The 16429-nt window shown below is 36.9% G+C and overlaps 4 protein-coding genes across 4 annotated transcripts; 2 read left to right on the plus strand and 2 right to left on the minus strand.

Moving 5' to 3' along the window:
- Positions 1–944: 944 nt before the first annotated feature.
- Positions 945–3986, minus strand: LOC126630565 (protein IQ-DOMAIN 17-like). The gene is made up of 6 exons (XM_050300697.1): positions 3578–3986; positions 3314–3473; positions 2689–3003; positions 2318–2557; positions 2055–2213; positions 945–1955 (listed from the first exon to the last, which is right to left on the minus strand). The coding sequence occupies exons 2-6, from the start codon at positions 3437–3439 to the stop codon at positions 1149–1151; spliced, it is 1647 nt and encodes a 548-aa protein (XP_050156654.1). The 5' UTR covers positions 3440–3473; positions 3578–3986; the 3' UTR covers positions 945–1148.
- A 2806-nt stretch (positions 3987–6792) lies between these two features.
- On the plus strand, positions 6793–8538 carry LOC126627910 (small heat shock protein, chloroplastic-like). Its single transcript, XM_050297475.1, has 2 exons — positions 6793–7123; positions 7979–8538. Exons 1-2 carry the CDS (start codon positions 6880–6882, stop codon positions 8404–8406), a joined length of 672 nt encoding a protein of 223 aa, XP_050153432.1. The 5' UTR covers positions 6793–6879; the 3' UTR covers positions 8407–8538.
- Positions 8539–9096: 558 nt separating this feature from the next.
- On the minus strand, positions 9097–10008 carry LOC126629727 (uncharacterized). Its single transcript, XM_050299830.1, has one exon. It carries the CDS (start codon positions 9623–9625, stop codon positions 9245–9247), a length of 381 nt encoding a protein of 126 aa, XP_050155787.1. The 5' UTR covers positions 9626–10008; the 3' UTR covers positions 9097–9244.
- Positions 10009–14332: 4324 nt separating this feature from the next.
- LOC126629865 (probable RNA-binding protein ARP1) lies at positions 14333–16059 on the plus strand. The gene is made up of 5 exons (XM_050300008.1): positions 14333–14567; positions 14717–14855; positions 15102–15210; positions 15299–15338; positions 15486–16059. The coding sequence occupies exons 1-5, from the start codon at positions 14373–14375 to the stop codon at positions 15702–15704; spliced, it is 702 nt and encodes a 233-aa protein (XP_050155965.1). The 5' UTR covers positions 14333–14372; the 3' UTR covers positions 15705–16059.
- Positions 16060–16429: the final 370 nt, after the last annotated feature.

The raw sequence follows: 16429 nt of genomic DNA on the forward strand, positions 1-16429 counted from the left end.
TATTAATTTCTTTCATTTGTTTTATGACTTGTTTTAAGGGAACTTTAACGAAAAGCTCGCGGTACTGTTCACTTTAACGAAAAATCACATTTTTACACTAAAAAGTCAATCCTAGTACTATTCACTTTACCCTTTATTTTATCCTTATCATTAAAACTCAAAGTTTTCAAGCCCTTTTCATTAGTTTTCCTTTGTTTTAATTGATTTTTTTATTAAGATAATCTTTATATAGTGATTTATAATATGAACGATTTTTATTATAAACATGAAATTAGGTAAATCGACAACAAACAACTTTATGTAGAACTCCGACTCATTATTTGAATAACTAAGTTTTATTCGTAATTTAATCCACCACGTTAAATAATATGCGCATGAACACTGCTCGGCCCCTTCTTCGTTCGAATAAGGAGTCAATTCTCAGCAACTGCTAGTGGCCGTCTAACCACATACACAAATTATCTTATATAACTGCAAAAAGTAAAGTTTCAAGTTACGATTTGGCTGCAAGGAGGAGCCAAGTGTTTTCATGTGCGCATTGTCGTTGCATGATTTGTTTGTTACGGATGAAGGGGTCGTCTTTACGGGTCTGTCCTTGGAAAAGCTCGCACACGTAGTGCAGATGATGATACGATATCTATGTCACAAGTTGATAACCATCTCCGGGCTCTTGGAGAAATATCTTCATTTCTGTAGTACAAGACACTGCTGATGCATGCATTGTGCAGTTGTTCATGGTATTATTTCCAGAAAGACAATGGGGAAAGATGTCATCAACTTTGTTCAATATCTAGCGGGAATACTTCCACTCACCACCGTCAAGTGATGGTGATGCTTACCATTCCTATTTATTACTGTTGGATGAGTTTAAATTTCGAGATATGTGTAGTAGATAGATACAAATCTCAAAATTTAAACTCTTTTCATGATGATAAGTAGGGTCGTGAGCGAAAATGCTCTCATATCTTGCTGCATGTCGAATATTCAACAAGATTATACATGAATAAAAGCATCTAGTGAAATCTTAAAAGTTAAAGTTAATTGTTCCTCTAGTCACATATTTGTGCATTTGAAATTGAGTTAGCAGAGTAACCACCAGTACCTAGTCATTTGTCAAATTTGCCACTCAGTCACATACTTCTGCTTGATTACCTAAACCAGTACCTTCTGAGCTCACTGCTGGAAGTTGGAGATGTCTCACCATCAGTGTAACAAGATGACATGCTTGGCCTCCGCGGCATTCGAACTGCAAGGTCTCCGTTGATGCCGTTGCTATATCTTGGGCTCTCCAAGGTATAATCTGAACCACCATTAACATTAGCAGTAGCACTGCCACCACCGCATGAGTCAGGAGCTGGAAACGACAAGCGTTTCCTCGCGGACCCTGACTTTTCTCTCTCGCTTGTTGAATGCCTTTGCCTCGGTGCACTTTGAGACCGAATCCGAGCCTTGGCTGATGCTGTAGCAGCCATGTAGTTTGGCACCCCCATTAATCCGTGGTCGTAATTCGTTGAGCCTAAGTTCAAGTTATGTGATGCCGGCATTGGGTGGTTAATCCTATGATCTCCACGAAGGCAACGGGGACTAGCCGAGTGCACTTGTAGATTTCTTGCCACGGAAGAAAATGGCGTGACGGGTGATTGAGGAGAGGCAACTGGATATGACTGCGGATGAACTCTTTGCTGTTGATAATTATACCGCAGATGATGGCTCTGATAATTACATTGATCTGATCGTTTGGTTCTGGAATTGGAATTCGGGGTACTCGAATAAGAGTGAGGTCGAGAAGTGTCGATTTCAACGGTCTTGATGGGATCTCTCTGATCACATGAAGCTCTGCCTCCATTGATCTCACATTGCTTTCTTCTTGTCCAACCATCAAGCAAATCAAACTTCTCCTCTAGCTCCTCATGCTCACCGGCATCTTCGTCGCCGCTACCTCTACTTCTCCATCTCTGAATTTTTATGAAACCGTACACATAACTGTAAGTACAAATTATGAGCTACTTATACTAATTAGGGAGAGAGACATAACATTGAGGTAGATCAAAGACCTGGTTAGAGAAGGCATAAGCAAGGCTGGTACTCCTTTCACGCTTCAAGGCAGCTTGTTTTGTTTTCTGCAACATGGCTTGAATCTGCTCCAATGTTTTCGGTTTGACATCGTCCCAATGGATCAAATCATCCGCGGCGCTCCTCTCTTCGTTTTTCGACTGTATTAGATACAGTACAATTAGCTTATTCAGACAAAATTTGTGGTATCACAAGCTATATCGACTGCATTAACTCCTAACAAGAACATTAAAAAGTATCTTACAATGGACTCCCTTCTGTCTGAGAAATGTGATCCCCACAAGCCAGTGGGATCACTGAAAATGGAATCTGCGCTGCCTTCGTGCGAAAGCCTCTTCGTTCGTTGGTCAAGAACACGAGCTTGCACTCGAACCAGAGCCTGCATGCATTGCAGAGTCATCTTTGCCCTCTTTCTAACATTGTGGCCTCTCACCAGTGCTTGAAGCTTCACCAGCCCCTTCAGCGCCCGAAGAGCTCTTCTCGCCTTCAAAACCGCAATCAAATTAGTTAATGCTCAGTTGCACCAGCTAGCTAGAATCAGTGTCACAATTTAAACTACTCTAATTTACGGGAGGGTAAAACTTAATTAATTAATGACTAATTATGGTTAAGTACCAGATATCCTCTGAAGGCAGTCTGAATAACAATGGCAGCATGGTCTCTAACGAAAATGGAAGGCCTGCAATTAGATTTAGTAAGACGAACAGCTTTGACAGCCGCTTGCACCATGACAACTGCTGCCTGAGCCGCCGCTTTCGTGGCCACGGCCGTTGCAAGAGCATCACCAGCCTCACCATGAGCTGCCATAGTTGCATTTCGAGTGGTTGCTCCGCCATCAGCAGCAGAGCTTGGACTCTCACTATGTTGTACATGTATAAACGTTTCTTGGCTCGTAGGCTTCCTAAAAATCCATCTCCGCTTTCCTCTCTTCTGCGAAAAGCAAACCCGAAACAAAACTCATTTACAGATCTCATAGAAGTAAGAAAATTTGTACTCCAATCAAGCAACTTTTTTGGTTTTTAGCATACTTAAAAAACTAAACAGAAACATGTTTTGAAAATTTGGTTCGGCAAATATTTTCACTCTCCCTTTTTCTCCTTCTGCACTACTTCTCTTGCTAGAGTCCTTTGATTCTTCTTCGATCTATTCAATTCGAAGGTTATAAAAGGAGGAGCGCAAAAAGGAGACGAGAGTGCGAAAATCACTCTTCTGCATACAAAACCTGCAACAAAGTTTGTACCTTTTCTTCTTCCTCTTGTTCCTGCAGTTCTTCTCTCCTCCTAGTGTTGGTTCTGTCACTCTTGGTAGGAGACCAGAAAGCCCTTTTGACCGCAGTCAACCAGGAGCTCCCTCCGGTCTTCCCCATTAAAATGCTGACCAGTAAAATATACCTCAAAAAACTACAAAAATGGTAAATACCAGATGATGAAACAATGAAGCGTGAGGATTTCTTTATAGGAACTTCTTGTTTGAGAAGTTGATATGTTTTGAATAAATGCCGTACCTTCAGACGCAGAGATGTAATTAATGAGAGGGGAATAGAGAACAAATTATGGCTCTGCAAGTGGGGTTATGCTTCTGCTAGTCCATGCATTTAGGAGCAGCAGCAGCTGCAGTGCAGGCCTTGTACTGTGCGTATATGTATGTATATATATATATATATACATGTATATGTATATGTATACATGTAAGTGTAACGTTAATATATGTTGCAGTGTATACAACGATAAAGGGAAGGAATGGTGTTTTCTTGTGGCATGGAGGATTTTAATGGGGCACTGTGTCACTTGTCGAGAGGGAGAGTTTATAGACAACAAGAAAGAGTGAATGCTCTCGATAGTGCAGAAAGCTGAAGCAAATATGGGGAGGAGGGTTTTTACCTTTTGCTCTTTTGCTTTATACGTTTTTTCATTAACAACTCAATGAGTCATGAAAGAATTGTACCCAAAAGTAGGGGCGAGATTTACATGAAACCGAGATGTTAAGATCATGGTGCCTTAGATCTTCATGACTATAAATGAGTCCTCCTAAAGCAAGAGGTAAACTTGGATAGAGGCACTCGGACCGCGTCATTTATAAAATAATTTTCACGAAAATATGAGGCATCACGTGACTCAATATTGTTCTCAATCAGTATTAAAGTTGTCATAATCAAACAGCACAATCGTTCTTGAACAAATCATGCGATGCTAATCATGTTATGAATTTATGTGATAGACTTGGGACACAGATGCTGCAAGCCTACAAAAGTGTAAGATAATTAAAAGTTAGTACAGTAAAATGTGATTAATCATACAATCATCAATTTCTTACGCGTGTTTCCTTTGAGGATTTGGATTTCTTGATAAGAGTTAAAGATGAGATGCAGTTTGAGTGCAGGGTTTTTGGATTGCAGAACAGTCAAAGTTTCTCGGATTCTCTGAACTCTGTCTTCTTTGTTTCTGTGTGTTTAAAGGTGGGTGAATATTTAAAGTCAGTTGCTGGACAACAGTCCTTCCATAAACATCACCAAAGAGAAACAACAAAAAAATATCCAGTCGCATCTCGTCTGGACTTGAGATTCTTTCCAAATCTCACATTCAATAACTGGTGGACCGAGTAATTCAGATCGTTTATTAGTTCATCTAATTGCTCCACCTCACGCACATTCGCACTTCAATACCTTCATATCTCTCTCTTAACCGATTTGGATTGCCCAATTCATAAGTTTTGGAGTCAATTCATAAGTTTCGGAGTGAGATTCTAAGAGGATTTGAATTCATCTCATTTGTGCCAAGTGCCAAACCAAAAATTAAAAACTTCAAAAAAGAAAAATTAAAGAAAAAAGGGAGACTTTGGATGCGGTCCCTAGTTATAAATAATCTTTGACTGAAACTTTGTTGGTTTTCAATTTTTGATCCAAGTCTCTAAAATTAATTGATAATGTATTTCTATGTACGTTACTATATTTTTTAAATTAAAAATTAAAATTTATAGTTGTTTATAGTAATGAGATTTTAAATAAAAAACATAATTTGTGGGATTACAAATATTAAAATATAAATATACTATTGTGTGTGTGTGTGTGTAAACATGGGTACATTCATAAAAAATAACCAAAAAATTATTGTATCAAAACATGGGTACATTCTTCAAAATGGGTACATTTAGCAAAAATAAAAATGGGTACAAATAAATAAAAAAATATGGGTACAATACAAATAAAACTTTAAAAAATATGGGCACAAAAAGAAATTAATATATGGGTACAAATTAAAATTGAAAGAAAAATTGGTACAAATTAAAAAAGGGTTGCAAATTAAAAATGGGTACAAACTAAAAATAAAAATATATGATAAAAAATTTAACCATAAATATAAATATACTAATTGTAACATTTTTAATATTAAATGAATATATTTAGAAATAAAAAATATTTTATTATTGAAATAATTAATGATATTATTAATACAAAGGATCTTGATCAAAAATTGAAAAGTAATAAGGTTTTAATCAATAAAATAGTAAAAATAAGGATGAAAACCTAATTACTCCAAGAAAAAATTTCCAGCCAAAAAAGCAAAAACTCTGCTCACTCATAGATGGGCCCCAAATTGTCCACAGGTGGTCAAATGACTCAAAGTAGCTCCTATTGCTTTGCTAGCTCGTGAATGATTATGTCATGTTGATAGGGGACTATAATGCCTAATTAACTTTGGCAAATAGCCCCTATAAACAAATCAAGCATGGCTCTAATGTCTAATTAACGGAGTATGATTCTCTCTCATTCTTTTTTCATTTTTTTTCATTTTTTTTTTACATTTTATATTTTGTCTTTCTCTTTGTATAAAAAATAATATAAAATGTTGACGTGATTTAAGCATGACCGTTCAAATAGAAAGGAAAAGAAGGGAAGGGAAAAAAAAATAAGGAAGAGAATCCTACTTCCTAATTAACTTTGACAAATAATTGTTACAGGCTTCTAACACATCGTGTGTTTTAACTTTCTTGCGTAAATCTATTTATAAACATGTGATATATTCATTTTCATGAAAATATTTTAATATCATAACATTGAAGTTTCACGAAAGTTCTTCTCGTTCATGTTAATTTAAAATATCGACACGTAGCATTTCAGTAGAGCGAAAGTTATTCCCCTTCTGGCTAAGAGAGTTACCACTAAAACTTTTCTTTAATATGGGGATGTTCTTATAACTTTCCATTACATGGGTAAAGAGATAAGTAGCAAAACGACAGAGATGGATTTGTGGAGAAGGCAGAATCACAACCTTGTACTGAAAAACACACTACAAAACAAGGATTCGTTTGAAAAGAAAGGAATCCTCCTGATCCCTTCCTCCTAATCCATCAAGTTCGAGAATTCAGATTATTAAAATTTGATCCAACGACTACAAACAGAGGCTCACTTTAAAAGTTATAATAACTTTAGCTGTTGAATTAAATTTCAATAGTTCGAATTCTTGAATTTAATGAATTAAAAGGAAGAGATCATGATCCCTTTCCCGTTTAAAAATATCTTAAAACTAGAAGGGTCTAATAACAAAATCACAATCTTTATCCATACAGAGATGATCCTTCCAGACGGACCAAGAAAAATGTAAAATTTACAAGTGTTCGGTCCATAACTCTCCCTCTCTCTCTCTTCCTCTCTCTCAAACATTCAAGACCCTTCTCCAAGCTTTCTTCCCGCAATCCCGTTACCTCTATATATACACAAAGATAACTCCCCACCTCACCAAGAAATCTGAAAGTTGTAGTTACCCACAAAAGAGAAGCTTGCTAACTTTCTGTGTTACTATTAGTTACATGGCTTCAACATTGGCTTTGTCTACTTCGTCACCTTTGCTTTCAAACAAAGCAAGGTCTTCAATCACAGCGAACGCCACTCTCCCATCTTCGGCCGCCTTTCCATCGCGGCGGAATAGGCTGCCGGTGATGAAAGCTCAGGCCGGTGGAGACGGCAAGTTGGACGTGCAAGTCAATCAGGGCAACCAAGGGACTGATGTGGAGAGGAGGCCAAGGAGGCTGGCTGTGGATATTTCTCCTTTTGGTAAGTCTAACACTCAATTTTGACTTTTTTGAACCGCGGAAAGTCGTGCGAGGAGAAAACATAGGAAGATTAGTCCGGCTATAAAACCAACGTCCATTCTTTATATAGAACGAATTATTTATGTAACATGTGACATAGTATCTACCAAAACCTATGATGCATACTCAATAAAATTGATATGATATCCACGCGTGAATTTCTAAGTCTGTCTTGGTCTTAAACTTTTCACTTGAAATCGTAAAAATTCTCTATGCACGACTTTTGTTTTTCACACTGTAAAAACTTCATTTATGATAAATTTTTTTAGCTTTTATCTTATTTATTACATGATTGATTATTGGAGGTGGATTTGTGGTATTATTTTTTCTACACAATTTTTCACACATGTTTTTGGGGCCATTTTTTTAATGTTTTATAACGATTAGAATTGTCTATTTTTTAGAACATTATTCATAAATTATTCTTAAAGAAAAATTAGATAGATTCAGAACTACTATCGTATTTATTTATTTGTAATGAAAAAAATAGACAAATAAAGTTTTACAAATAATGATTTATGGTAAGATAATTTCTTAGAGTAGACCTGAAATATAACCGGTTCGGATGCTTTTAAACGTTACAAATTGGGCTTCACAAAAACAAAAACATGTGTGTAAAAAAAAAATGGTGCCATTGGATCCGTCCCCTTGATTATTTTTACGTGATTTAAGTTTCCAAAATTTGGTACTTAAAACTTAAATCCAAAGCTTTTAACTAATCAGATAATTTAAAGTTACAACTTTGAATTGTCCTAAGCCATCAAATACTGCTTAGTAAAAAACCATCTAAAATGATCAGGTGCCAATTAATTTGCAGGTCTATTAGATCCCATCTCCCCAGTGAGAACAATGCGGCAAATGCTGGACACAGTCGACCGGCTTTTCGAAGACACGGTGGCATTCCCGGGAAGAAACAGAGCAGCAGGGGAAGTGCGCGCGCCTTGGGACATCAAAGACGACGAACACGAAATCAAAATGCGGTTCGACATGCCGGGGCTTTCGAAGGAGGACGTGAAGGTGTCGGTCGAGGACGATGTGCTAGTTATAAAGGGAGAGCAGAAGAAGGAAGAAGGCGGCGACGATTCGTGGTCGGGCAGGAGCTTTAGCTCCTACAATACCCGCCTTCAGCTGCCGGATAATTTGGAGAAGGACAAGATCAAGGCGGAGTTCAAGAATGGTGTTCTCTACATAGCCATTCCTAAGTCCAAAGTTGAACGCAAGGTTATTGACGTTGCAATTCAGTGAAAAAGCCTGAGCCGCCTCTGGTTTTGTATGGACGTACACTAGATATTGTGTGCTGTTTTGGTCGTTTTCTTGTGCTTTGTTACGTTATGTAAAGTTGCTTCTAACATGGTAATAAATATTTTAAATCCCGAATTGAATCGAAAATTAAATTATCAAGCATTTATACGGATGGCAGATTGGATGGAAGGGTAGCTTGTCAAACGATATTATCTATACTAAAGGAGTGAGGATGTGTTTAGTAATAATGTGGTTCAAAGATGAGAATCGAACTTAAGGTTCATTTATAAATAAAGAGAAATATTATTAAATCGTAATATTAAGTGGCATATTATGAGCTCTCGAGGCCCAAACCTGCAAAGTTTGAATTTGCTGTGCTAGATCTAATTTTTACTGTTCTAGATTTATATCCATTACGTCCTCTGATGTACATCTTCCACAATTTTTCTTTCTAAAAATGTTCCAAATGCAGTGGCAAGAACATGAAGCCATCTAACCTCTATATTTGGGGAAAAGCCAAAAAAGCATGACTTATTTCTTTGATAATACCTAAAATCAAAGTTGAATTGTTTAAAGGAAATGTGTAAAAAGCACGCAAACACTTCTACTAATTAATTGTTAACCATAGATTTTGTGTCTCGCCGAGTGCTTACCAAGATCCTACCTAACAGGTCCACAAAAGATCGTGCTGCATGACTAGAAAATATTAATGACCATTCATTCATTACGTGTTTTACAAGAAAGACTAAATTATTGAAAAGCTAAGAACATTTGACGCAAAAGTGTGTATGATCAGCCATAGATCATGAAGATTATACGCCGGAACGTAACCATAGTTACTTTACTCGATTTCTTCGGGGATGGATTTGAGCTTCGGTTTCCAAATTTTTGAATCTGAAAGTACCTCCTGTACTGATATTTTCTTTGTAAGTAGCTCTTGAAGCCGTTGCTTTGTTATGACCATCTTAATCCTTCTTGTAGCAGCACTGTCATTTTCTGCAGAACCCGGAAGGGGAGTCATATAGTAAACCTTCCCGGGCTTCAGTTTGCAATCAGGGGAAAGCTGCTCCGAAGCTTGCTTTGATAAACCGATACCGACGCCCGAAAAGTTCGATAAAATGTCCTTAACTAGGGTTGGCGCTCTGAATTCCAAAACCTTCCCGTCTGTCTTCAAAACCTTCAAAACTTTGTCCTCCTTGGAGAGAACTAAACAGTTGCCCATTTTTTCTCCACAGCCAGATCTAGTGAGAGAGATGTTAAATATATATAGCAAGGTCTGGGGAGAGAGAGAGGGAGAGAGAGAGATAGTATTAACAATCGGTGGTGTGAAGGAGCAAGGGTGACATGTATAGTGTGTGAGAGGAGGAGGAAATTAAGGCGAATATATTATTAAGGGAAGGGCAGAAGGAATGAGGGGGTTTGTTTTGTGCGGAGTGGAAAGAAGAAGGCAAAGGAAACTGTCTTTCTTTGAGAAGGGCAATTGGTAGTGGGAGGGAATGAGATATTTATAAATATTTGGTCTTGGTCTTTTGGAGTAAAGAAGAAAAGGAAAAGATAAATTTGTCAACACGAATGCACAGAGAGAGAGAGAGAGAGAGAGAGAGAGAGAGAGAGAGAGAGGTTAGTGGAGGGTGGTGCATGGCATATTGCTCATGTCCATGGAAGCTTTGAGCTTTATTGATTTCTAGTACTAGAAGAAGTTTAGGTCATGTTTGTTTACAAAGAAATAGATTTACAAGGATTGAGCAATTTATAATTTGTATTCAGTATTTGTTATTAATCAAGGTTTTGAAAATGATGCCCATTTACTAACAAGGAATGAAAAGAACGTGAATCCAAGTACCTTATACCTTTATATCTGAAAAATCAAGGTATAAAATTATTAAAGAGGAGTTTGTATATTCCATGCCCAATCCTTCATATCTCTATCAAAATATAGAATTATTGAAAATGACTTTGTATATTCTGCGCTCAATTTTTCATATATCCCTATTTCTTCTCATGATAAATAAAGGAGTGTGATATCCACACACCCTATTTTACTTCTCACACACCTTTTTAATTTTCGGCCGTCGAATTGGATGAATTGAAGAAGATCAACGGACAAAAATTATCAAGGGGTGTGTAAGAAGTAAAATAGGGTGTGTGGATAGCACACCCCTAAATAAACTTGTCCATAATATTACTATCAAAAATCACATAGGCAATCCATGCCTATTGATTTGTTTTATTTGTTTTATTTGTTTAGTTTTTATAATGTACAAGTGGCATAGCAATTGTAGGATGGACACTACTGTAGACTATGTGAGTTTTATATTGAGGTATGGACCAATGGAAATCTTGTGTTAAAATTTTATACAGCTTATTTGGGAGGCAGGCATATACATCATCCTTATCGTTTTGGAGATGTTAAAGAACAAAACTGTTTGTACCATATTTGACCAATCCCGAAATTACTGAGCACCGGTCAACGTTATACCGTCAAGGACCCATAAGAATTTCCCTCCAACCAGGAGGCCAATCACATCGCGACACGTGTTGACATCAAAAGTCAATCATAGCGCGACATGTGTCAACATCAGAAGTCAATCACAGCACGACACGTGTCAACATAAGAAGCTAATCACAACACGACACGTGTCAATGTCAGAATGAAACTAGAAACTCTCTTCTATAAATAGAAATCATTCTCTCACAATATTTTCTAATGTCATTTGTACTAAATCATTCACTAGTACTCACAAAATGAGAGCTTGAACCTATGTACTTGTGTAAACCCTTCACAATTAATGAGAACTCCTTTACTCCGTGGACGTAGCCAATCTGGGTGAACCACGTACATCTTGTGTTTGCTTCCCTGACTCTATCCATTTACATACTTATCCGCACTAGTGACCGAAGCAATCTAGCGAATGTCACAAATTTAACACTTTCTGTTGTACCAAAGTCCCCACTGATTTTGTGCATCAACAAAAACAAATGCATATCTATATATCATAATGGTGATAATATTTTTCTTTTTTAAAGCATAATTTGCAGGACTAAATGAGATTAACTATTTTGTAATAGTCGTGTGAGAGAAATCAACTTTTCTGTGTAGGCGCGAGGACCATTACATTCAGAAAACCCCATGCCCTATTTTTTATTTATTAATAAACTAAAATAAAAGAACTAGATATATAAGTGGGGTGATCGAACCAAAACCCTCAAGGAACAAACAATCAACAAAAACGAAAATAAGGATGCAATAAAATATCTTGAGCATGGGCATAGAAACACAAAAAGTTGATTACATTGCTAATGCACTTTTTAATAAAGATGGGTTTTGTGCTTGTGTAATTTATCTTTTATTAGATAGTGTATCACCAGTGTGATCATTTTTGTGTTTAAGTAGTATTACTCATTAATGGAATCTGATTTTAATTGGTAGTAGTCCACTGCACTGAGTGCTTATCATCATCAGATTAGGAAGAAAGAAGTGAAACCAGAAGACAAAGATCTCCTATAATTATGTAGTTTATTGAATAGTTAGCTTACTAGGTTATTTAAATAAGTCCATCGCATGAACCCAACCCTAGACTTTGGCCTTCTCATGGTTCATCCCATTAAATTAGCTGGCGATGTGCAAATTCGATTATATTATTAGGACACCTTGTGGACGATTTTGATACGTGAATAAAGAATATATTCTTTTGTATGTATATCTTAATTTAGATGTAAGACCATCTCCAACCCTTGGGATAAAAGCCAAATTTTTTAGCCCAAAAAATTTAGCTTTTAGCCCAGAAACATCTTTTCTGCTCCAACCCTTCTACCCTAAAATTTTAGCCCGGAATTATTAAAGAATGAAATTAGCCTAAATTTTTTTCTTAAATCAATTGTTTTTAAAAAAAATAAATATGTAGATTATTGTAAATTAATTTTATGAACATTTTAATCTAAAAAAATTTAAATTCCGATAAACATTTCGCATTTAGCCCGGGGGGAAAGCTGGGGGGTATTTGGCCCAGAAATAGCATTTGGCATTTAGCCTAAAATTTTAGCATGGGTTGGAGAGTGTTTGGGGGAGGGTAATTTGAAGAGTAATTTGGCTTTTAGCCCATGGTTGGAGATGGTCTAAGAGGATATATCTTCGATTCTATGTAAGAATTGCTTTGATAAGTTTAATTGAAAGACGAGACAACTGCTTACGTAAGCAGATTTCATGAAATAGACAAATGATCATCTAGTTCAACCTGCATGGTGTGGTGTGCCATAAGGTCAAAAGGGGGGACACATATATTAGGTTGTAGTACAGAAGGGAAGATGGCGTGGAGGAGCCCATGCGTGAGCGTTTTGAAAAGCTTAATTTGAAGGCATTGTACCGACTCACACTCCAATTTCAATGAATCTGGGATTAGGTTAACTGGCTAGGGTAGAGAGTTTAATAAGTTTGAATTTTCCAATTTTATAGATTTGAGTAATTAAGGGTGGTTTGATAACATTTCTTTTCTAGTTTTTTTTACTAAAAACTCGTTTGATAACTACGTTCATATTTCAGGGATGAGTATCCTCTTCGGATTATCTTTGTGAGGATCCTAGGGATCCACACATCTTAGATGTTCATCGTATATCGTCCGTCCAATTTTCGTTAGGTACTATTTGTGGAATCCGGATCCTCGTCGGATCCTCTTTGTGAGAATCCAGGAGATCCGTGAATCGTGTTCATTCATCGTACATCGTGTGGTCATAAATCATTTTAAATATTTTTATTTAAAATTAAACACAAACAACACTTGACAAAAACTGACCGCATGACATACGATAAACAAACACAATTCACAGACCTAGGATCCTCACCAAAAGAATCCGGATAGGATCCTGTTGGCTATTTGTGTTTAATTTTATATTTAAAATTCAAAATAATTTCTGACCGCATGATGTACGATAAACGTTTAAGGATCCTCACAATTTGAATTTGAATAGGATCCAAATCCAGTTTTGAAAACTCAACAAAGTAGCTTTCAATTTTCATTTATTTGAAAACTCTAAACTGAAAGTAATTAACAAAGAAGTTAAAAACAAATGTGAAAAATGAAAACAAAATGGTTACCAAACCACTCATTAGAATATTGTCTTGTAAAAAAAATATAAAAAATTCAAGCCAACGGACAACTTGAAGTTAGTGACTTTTTTGTGTGAGTTTGCAACAGTATGAAGGATAAATTTTTCAGTTTGTCAAAAAAAACACGGCTTGGTACATCAAGTGTCATGATACAATTGGATGAAGAAAAAATTCTTCAAGTTTTCAACCAATTGTGCTATTACACTTAGTTTACCAAACTGTGTTACAGTGTTCCAGACACACTGAAAAATCTCTCTAGAATGAAGGGGGCTTACAGAAAACGAAAGGACCGTGGGCCTATTGGTACAGTATAACAAGTGATTTTTTAGTGAACACATCCTGATAACCAATAGTGTGTTATTACAATTTGTTGGAAATTTAAAATAAAATAAAATAAAATAAAAAACTCCAATTGTAGTATGATTCATGAAACTTGGTCTATGTGGACAATATTTTGGGCACGCTCAAAATTTTCTGCAGCATAACAAAAAATGGACATTATTCAAATGTGTAACTTAAACTTAGCAATGGAGAAAATTCTCAATGTGTATATGCTCTGTTAATTTCCACTTTAGTTACCACTCTTCTTACCTCCTTTTATATTAATATCTTCACCTTTCCTAAAGCATATCATTAATTTTCTTGTTGAGGGTATCTTTGCTTCTCGAATCTTTGGCTTTACGATGAAGATCTAGTAAGTTTTGCTAGAAATAGCAAGAAGAAAACACAATACGACAAAAGATTAACTTTCCAAAAGGTCTGATTTGAACAAACGGATATCTATGACTTTTTCTTCACAAAGCTTTGCTATATTTATATATATATTTGTCCCGACTCTCTCAAAGCCAAAAGCGTATCAGTAAGAATGATCAAGGTCGGAGCAAACGGTTACAGTGGCAAACAATTTGGTGATACAACCAAAACCAAGATCTTTGTCGGAGGATTGCCGTGGGAGACTCGAGTTGGCACCATGAGACGCTATTTCGAGCAGTTCGGGGAGATCCTGGAAGCCGTTGTCATCACTGACAAGTTCACAGCAAGATCAAAAGGCTATGGTTTTGTAAGTTTACTGCTTGGTTTCTTATGTTATTGCTTTAGGTTAAAGTTTTATAGGTACGTATCGATACCGAATGAACGTCATGCACAAAGAATTTATGTTTTGAGTACTGCCGTTATTAGTTTTTAGATATATTGTTGGTTGTTGATTAGGTAACGTTCAAGGATCCAGAATCAGCTATGAGAGCTTGTGAAAACCCTAATCCTATCATCGATGGAAGGCGAGCTAATTGTAATCTTGCAGTCCTCGGTGCACAGAAGAATCGTCCAACCACTCCTCAGCCTCAACATGGTCTGTCTCTTCTTTAGTTTCTATGTTTTTTTGTGAGAAAAACTTCCATGCTCTAGGGATTTCGAGGCAACGGTATCTTAAGTCAATCACATATACTGTTAGCCCATTATGCAAGATAGTTAAAGCACGTCAAAGTGCATTATTGACTTGAAATATTGTCGCCCTAGCATTCTAGGTGGATCCAGGTGGACGTAAGTTTTTCATGAACTCTAGTCTGACCTAATCTGGTGTGTGTTAATCTTTCAGAAGTTGTTGAGGGAATGAAGAAAACCAGATCGTCATCCATACCTTTCATCAACACCTATTTCCATCACTACAACCCCCAATATGCATTAATCCCTTATTCGACTTACGGGTAAGAAGACATAATTAGTGAAAATTTAGGCACTTAATTTACCTAATTATCTTCTTAATTCTGATAATCCGATCCTCTTGGCTTTCAGATATCCAATTTACCAGCAAGACAATAACGTTGCATTAATGGTTAGTTTACTTGTGTTGTTTAATTCATCTAAGGATTAGACCGGTTGGTCATGGCATTGTGCCTGCCTCCAAAGTTCGAATTCCCGCCCCGCATCTGCACTAATAGATTCGTTTAAGCTGACAAGGACTTTAACATATGAAATGCAGAATTATAATTACACCGGATATGGTGGCTGGGGGCAACAGCAACACTACTATCCTTATCCTGGGGTGTACTATTATCCGTGTGTTCCAGTACAAGCACAACCTGGACATAATAGTCCAACAACATCCAATCCCAGACCCAAACTACAGAGCTTACCGCTTGCACTTCCTACAACTACAGTCACAGGTACTTACTCCAACTTTGGTCTCTACTCTAACTAGTCCAGTGCATTCTAGTTATATATCCAATGCCAGCACAACCCGTCGCCGGGAACCGCCAACAACTGCCTCCGATTCTGCGAAGAGCTCATCGACTAATGTACGGTTATAAGGTTGGGATAGAAAGGGCCAAAGAGATGCAATAATACATTCCCTGTTACAGACTCTGTTCTTTTAGCTACTTGATTCATTCATACATTTTTTCATTGTCAATAACCCAAAAGGGAGCTGATGACAAAATTTCGTAGATATTTTCAGTTTTTGTTTTCAAATACGAGTTCTCTGTGGTCTAGTTGCCCCTTGAGGGCGTTGTTCGATGAAATTTGGAGTCAATGATCAAACCCGGATGGAAATTGTATGTCGTACGAGAATTAGAATAAAGGATATACGACCAGGTACAAGGCAAATTATCTCGACAAGAGGACAAGGAAAGTGACTTGTTAATTCTTAATGGATTACTTAATACTGTTAGGCAATTGTCTCACTTACGAAACCACTGCGGCGATATCATAAACCAATAATGCACTATCTTTTCTTTAAATTTTAATATTTTTGTGCGTTATTAGTTTCGAACACTGCCACAGTGGCCTCCCAAGTGTAGGTTAGTCTCTCCCACAAAACCTACCTCCATAGCAAGTATGTGGGAAGATATTTGGGATCAGGGATCTCAAATGTCAACCCAACTCTTAACAACTCGAAAGCCAAATGTGGGTGAGATTAGAATGCCA

The sequence above is a fragment of the Malus sylvestris genome, chromosome 7 (genome assembly GCF_916048215.2).
Source record: "Malus sylvestris chromosome 7, drMalSylv7.2, whole genome shotgun sequence".
Classification (NCBI taxonomy): domain Eukaryota; kingdom Viridiplantae; phylum Streptophyta; class Magnoliopsida; order Rosales; family Rosaceae; genus Malus; species Malus sylvestris.